At 37.6% G+C, this 6,458-nt stretch overlaps 1 protein-coding gene across 1 annotated transcript; it reads left to right on the top strand.

Annotated features, from left to right (window-relative positions):
• The first annotated feature begins 1,050 nt into the window (after positions 1-1,050).
• Positions 1,051-4,968, top strand: LOC143865813 (methyl-CpG-binding domain-containing protein 5-like). The gene is made up of 4 exons (XM_077375917.1): positions 1,051-1,137; positions 2,946-3,011; positions 4,572-4,700; positions 4,798-4,968. Exons 1-4 carry the CDS (start codon positions 1,051-1,053, stop codon positions 4,966-4,968), a joined length of 453 nt encoding a protein of 150 aa, XP_077232032.1.
• The last annotated feature ends 1,490 nt before the right edge of the window (positions 4,969-6,458 follow it).

Here is a 6,458-nt window from a genome sequence, read left to right as displayed (position 1 = left end):
GTTTAGATGTAGAATAACTCCCTCTTGATTAGCATTTTATGTCTTAATTGTGATTGTATCTTACCTAATTAGAATCAAACGACCTGGAATTAGGCTAAATCCATTGATCTACATTGATCCAACAATGGTACAAATCTCACGCATACTCAATGATCACAAGTTGGTTCTCGTAAAACTATTAGGATGAGATGACGAGGACGATCCGATTAGTAGATTTTACAAACATTGGCATTTTATGGTGGGTCCCACCAAATAAATGGTCTAGATCACTGAATGATGGATGAAACATTCAGTGTTACTCCCACAAGAAAAAAAGATAGAAATGCTTATTTCTTAAAAGACAATTATTGGGCCCTACTTCTGCCTTGTTTACGTGATTAGATATGTTGGCTGGACGGCCAAATGTCACTGAGAACACCTTGATTGAGTGATCTAGGCCCTTGATCCATCAAATCTTGGTAAAGCCCCGTTTAGGGTTGCACCATGAAAAGCTAAACCATTGATTTTTGTCGTCCTTTATATTTTGCATGGGATACCCGTTCTGGAAGGTATCAACACCATGTGGATCACGTCATGATGTTCTACAAGATCAGCGGTCTTGATCTCACATACATGCCCCTATATGCCCGTTATGGAATCATAAATTTGTCTTTCCATTGATCATTTGTGGTGTCAATGGACCCAAACTGTCCCATGGATCCAAGGGATTCAAATGTTGATAACTGGGAGTTGGGCTTAACATTGGATCGAATTGTTCCCATTGACTTTATATTTCAAGGTCCGGAATTATTTTGGATACATAGTGACCCAGACATAGCCACAAAGGAATGAAGGGCGCCAATGTATGAAAATACCCTTCACATTCAGGCTCATTTACGTCTATTCATAAGGGGTATTTTCGTAACTTTGAAAGGCCTACTCATTTTTTCTTCTTTTCGTCTCTTTGGAGTTTCCCCCCTCTTCCATTACTTAACCCTTTACTTCAATTGAGAGGTCATACAATTCATCTTCATAATGTGCTCCCACACACCAGTACGACCGTCGTATCCCATGGTTATCTTCATCACAAAGGTATTCACAAGTGCCTTGGATGATCTTCTAAACTACTGCTCAAATGCTTTCACGAACTATTTTACTGTGAGTTCCTTCTCATTCTCCAAGTCACCAATGATACTTCGGATAGTAGTATAGATAAGGCTTTTCATGATCATAACCCATACGATTCAAGCACTCTTCCTTTCCGTAAGCAGCAATCAACTGTAGCGAGCGTTCTACTTCGGTCATAGCGGCTTCATCTTTCAATCGAGCATAGTCCAGATTCATGAAGCTCAGTACTTTATGTATGTGTTCCTTTCATCGGCCAACAATCGACACACACAAATACTTCATGCGTGACAGGTAACCGAAAATGGAACTCGGGTTCAATGTTGTAGACATGAGTTTACAATTACTAAAATGCTTGGTCCAAATGACACCTTTTCATCCACAATGGAGTTCAATTTGCACTATCCAATCTAGATTTTAGGAAAAAACAATTATATTGCGAAGAACCACTCAAATTACATTTGTGATTATAAGAAGACACCAAGTGTTCATTTAAAAAAAAAACAAGACACCAAGTGGATCATCAGGACCCTATCGTTGGGTGAGCCATGACATATTAGTGGTTCTCACACATGATACTAGTCGAACTCATACACCACTAATAACACTAGTAGTATTCATGATCGTTGAGCATAAGCATCCCTCAAAGCAAACCAACCTTATCCAACTTTCTCACACTCTCTATTTATTAAAGACGATCAATTCTTTATTGAGCTAACTATTGCATTGGATAAACAAATGCAACCAAATGTGGTTTCAATAGTGCAAGTAGTTTATACACCATTTAACACAAACATGTGTTCTTTTGTACGCCGCTAATTATCGCAAATGATTCCATCTCCCAAGTAGAAATAAACATTCTTCGTTACATTTGTGTAGTGATATCTCAATGTAAACCGATCAAGAAGTGTTACAGTTAAAAACACAAACACTAGATCAGCATTGAACCACCTTAATTAGGGATTGATCCATCAATGATTTGGAAATTTCCTTCTCCATCCTTAATTCAGAGGGATCTTATCTCAATTAGGTGCACAACTGGGCCAAACAAGAGCGACTAGGGAAAATGAATTTTCATTACCTTTAGCCACCCATAATTGTTTTTATGGAACTTATGCTCAAGAAATGAGTGGTTCCAAATCAAGCAATAGAACCTTAAAATCATGTGCCTACAAGTTCTTTTCAAATTTACTTTGAAGCCTTTACAGGGTTCGATATCTAAAATTTTCAGATATAAACCTCCAACTACATCAAATCAGTTCCGAAACAAACCCAAGACCCAAGTTGCTTTTTTATAGATCCTGGATGAGAGACGCTCCTATCACATGTCTTCTGCTCCCATACTCTCTCCTTACCTTTCTTCAACTTTTTTGGCTAAATATAAATACCAACTAATTCAGTACATTAGAAGCATGTCAGTTGGACCTGGCCGCACACGCTGATGAAACATATAAAACCCCTTGTCAAGGTCATCTTAGGGTATGGAAAAAAACTGACGGAGAGGGTAGTAATTTTATTCTTTTTGATCGAGGAAGGGATTAGAGGGAATAAGTCAGTTAGATTCCAGTTTACCATAACTTCTCTGAGATTTACATATTGAGCTAAATGTAAATGTTGTTGGATTTCACTGTTGTTCTTCGTAGGATTTTGTAAGTGATAGAAATGGAAACGATCGATTGGTTTGAATGGTTGTTTGGTACGATAAAGATCGAGAATCTTCTCTGTATCTGTTTTCGGGTTTGTGAAAAGTGAATTTAATGGAATATTGGTTGGTATGATGATGGTGATAATATTGGGATATTCATTTACCCTTTATGAAAACTGCATTATATTTACGACAGAAAGATGTTGAACTAAAGGTAAATGTTAGCGGTCATGTTGTGGCATTCTTGGCAGATAATTTTTTGGTCGGTAAGCTAGGGTTTGGCATGACCCCTACCAGTGCATTAATTAACAGATAAAAAATTACAATCTATGAAGAGGGATTCCAGATGAGTTCTAGTTTACAATTTCATATAGGGAGGAATGAGGGATGTATTGATGTCATCCCCTTTACACGGCCAGTCAAATTTGGAGGGATAATTCACTGATGAATTTGCCTCTCTCCAAATGTGTGATATTTTCCAACTTTTGAATGAGTTTAGCTCTTTTTTGGATTTTTTCAAATGTAATGTGCTTCTTCCATGGACACTTTGTTTGCATCTTGATGATATTTACCGCATTTAGAGAATCCATCTCGATCCAGATGTTCTAAATATTTTTTGTTGCAGCCATTTTACTACCAAAGTGAATTGCTTCTATCTCCAAGTTTGTGATAGCTTCTTTACTAACATTTAGAGAGAATATCCAAATGATGTTGCCCTCGATGTCGCCAATGTTGTCTCTATCTCTTTGCAGTAAAGCGTCGAAGTTATCTTTGACAAATTCTTTGTTTGTTTTTCCCAAATACAGCTCTTTGGTTCCTTGTGATAGGGAAACTAAGGGAAGCCCCAATGGCTTGCAATTTGAATGTTCCTTTGAGAGTTCATATCACTTAGTTTAAGATGACGAACTCTCATCTGGACTGTTTGTATAAGGTCTACAGAACACACATCTTTACTTCCCAGGTTCTCCATGGAACCTTGCATTCCATTCTTCCAATATGAAGTAAATCGATGCTGAGGTGGCAAGCTTGGCTGCAATTGTTATTAGACCATTTCCTTTGAATTTCCCTCTGAACCAGGATTCCTCTTCTTAGGTTGATTTTTTAGGCTTTCTTCGGTAATTGATCCTGCAAAAAATCGATCTCCATACCCAGGATTCCACTTCTCTAACTGCTATTACCATAACTTGTATTAGATTTACATATTGAGCTAAATGTAAATGTTGTTTGGTTTTTCTGTTGTTCTTCACATGATACCATACATGATAGAATTGGAAACTATCAATTGGTTTGAATGGCTATTTGGTGCAATAAAGGTCGGGAATGTGCTGTGTATCCGTTTTGGGGTTTGTGAAAACGGAATTTAATTGGATATTGGTTGGTATGATGATGATGACAGTAAGGTGAAGAATATTGGTTGGTATGATGATGATGATGGTTTACATCTATTTTGGTATATTGATTTACGTCTATTTTTGGTTAATGAAATGTATGGACTGCTATCTGGTTTACGTCTATTTTGTTATGATGCTATCTGGTTTACATCTATTTTAGGTTAAGCTTGAGAAATTTATTGACTAATTTATTATTTTTACTATCCTATCTCGCATCAAAGGCTCCCATCAATGGAGGTTTTTGATATTTATGGTTAGATTGCATAATATATGTTTTTCCTTGCTTTTTATGTATTATCATTGTTATAAGTTGCATTTCATATTTATTAAGTGGGCTTCCTGTCATTTTTCCACTCTTTTTCTTGAAACTCTTTTCATGAAATTGATATGTTGTGGCTAATAAGCATGAGAAAATTTTTTGGTTTCTGTAGTACTACTATGATCCTGTCTCGGATAGAAGGTTCAGACCAAAGAAGGAGGTGTTTGATTATCTGGGATTAGGAACTTCCCAAAGGCCCGTGCCCAAACCAATGGCCGAGGAATCCGTCGATAGCTACACTGTGAGTTCTATAATTTTTTTTGCTTGACCAGTTGAACATATATTGGAAACTAGTATTTTATTGTTTGCCTTACCTATATGCATATCCTCCTTTCCAGTCAAGCTCAAAGGCTACGGAGTTCGATGATAACAACGGACCCGAGACGGTCAGATGGGTTTTAAATGGCCCTGGATCGTGGACACCATTTATTGGTGAAGAACAGGTTCCTAAGTCTACAAAGAAAGCATGGGATGCTGTCTTTGAGCGCCGTATGGGCGGTCAAAATTAAAAATGCAGCCAGTTCTAAAAACTGATCTTTAGTTGGGTCTTTGGTCCCTCTTGAATAGCCAACAGCACATTGAATTGGCAAACATTTTAATCAGGGAACCCAAACTTGATGCAAATAAAGTACCTAAACTCGACTCAAATAAAGTTATTTTGTTTTCATTGTATGTTCCTTCTGTTGACATTAATGTGTGGGGCCTACATTGGTGGGATCCACTCTAAGGCAAAAACGTGTAATCCCCTTCCCTCTTAAGTTGTATTTTACAAAGGAGTCTCGTGGTCTATCCCAAAGTGGTTTAGAACCTCTTGGACTCTTAGTCTTTCATGCAAACTGTGCACTCTAAAACTCTATAAATAGGTGGACGTTTGATTGGAACAAACACTTCGTGTTATAGCTAAAGTCCATCCTAAAGAGGGTCACTAATATGAGAGGAAGATTGTGCCTGCAATCCATCATCCAGCCCAGAAGATCTTCTCAAGATTAGATTATCCTAGCCCCTTGATCCATCAAGTCTTGTTTTGGTTTCTGCCAATGAAAGCTAAACCATTGATTTACTAGTGCTATTGGGCCCACTGGTAGAAGCAAATCAGGATGCTATTTTTCTTGCTCAGTGTGAATCGGCTTACTATTACATCGCACATGAGATATTTGGACAGGCAAATAGCTGGGACAAAAATCCACGTCAAACGGATATTTATTTTGTCTGTCATCTGATACCCGTCATTATTACTGGTAAAAAAATCTATTTACATAAGAAAAACAAGTTCTAATTTTCATATCTGCACAGCAAATGGGACATAAGTAGACAAAGTAAGGTTAATTTTCCTCCAGCTGCTCAAACATAATTCACTCCACCTTCAGGTACTCTTTTTCCATTACCGTTGGGATCTGCAAAAAGCGGAGGATAAGGAAGACCCAATATCTCACCAACAATTCAAAGTTCAAACGGTAAAATTACAAAATTTTCAAGTAAAATGACATCATTTGTATAAACATCTATTTTTAACTTTTCAAAAGATGAGTAGTTTTTTGTTTTCAAGATCCAAATAAATTAAGTTTGTCCAAAACAATACAAAAAAAAATGGTAGATAAAGAGAAGGGAGAGGACAGATATGAATTTTAGAATGAAATTTATTGCTATCCCATTTGACTGAGGAGAATAAGGGGCAGTCGTTTCAGCGACAATCCCATGTTCTTTGAAGTACTCCTCAACATCTTTAGAGCGGTATTCACCTCCTCTGTCGCTTCGAAGTCTTTTGACTGAACATCCCAACTGCTTCTCGACTCGAGTTCGAAACTCGATAAACTTATCGAAAGCCTCATCTTTGGACTTCAGTAGATAGACATGACAGAACCTTGTCCGATCGTCGATGAAGGTGATAAAGTAGTTCATGCCACCTCTTGTAACAAAACTCTTGAAGTCGCATGTGTCAGAGTCGATTAGGTCCAACACCTCTGTACTCCTTGTAACACTGGGAAAAGGCTTCCTCGTG

This window comes from Tasmannia lanceolata, unplaced genomic scaffold, assembly GCF_043159265.1.
Source record: "Tasmannia lanceolata isolate RefF3 unplaced genomic scaffold, GAP_Taslan_0.1 ptg000112l, whole genome shotgun sequence".
Taxonomy (NCBI): domain Eukaryota; kingdom Viridiplantae; phylum Streptophyta; class Magnoliopsida; order Canellales; family Winteraceae; genus Tasmannia; species Tasmannia lanceolata.
Note: the sequence above shows the minus strand (reverse complement) of the source record. Positions and strands in the feature narration are given on the sequence as shown.

Excerpts from the sequence above, each read along its gene's own strand:
- LOC143865813 (XM_077375917.1), top strand. The coding sequence starts at position 1,051 with ATGGTTATCTTCATCACAAAGGTATTCACAAGTGCCTTGGATGATCTT. Across the intron at positions 1,138-2,945 it reads CTTTCACGAACTATTTTACT|AAAGATGTTGAACTAAAGGT; the intron begins GTGAGTTCCTTC and ends TATTTACGACAG. Across the intron at positions 4,701-4,797 it reads AATCCGTCGATAGCTACACT|TCAAGCTCAAAGGCTACGGA; the intron begins GTGAGTTCTATA and ends CCTCCTTTCCAG.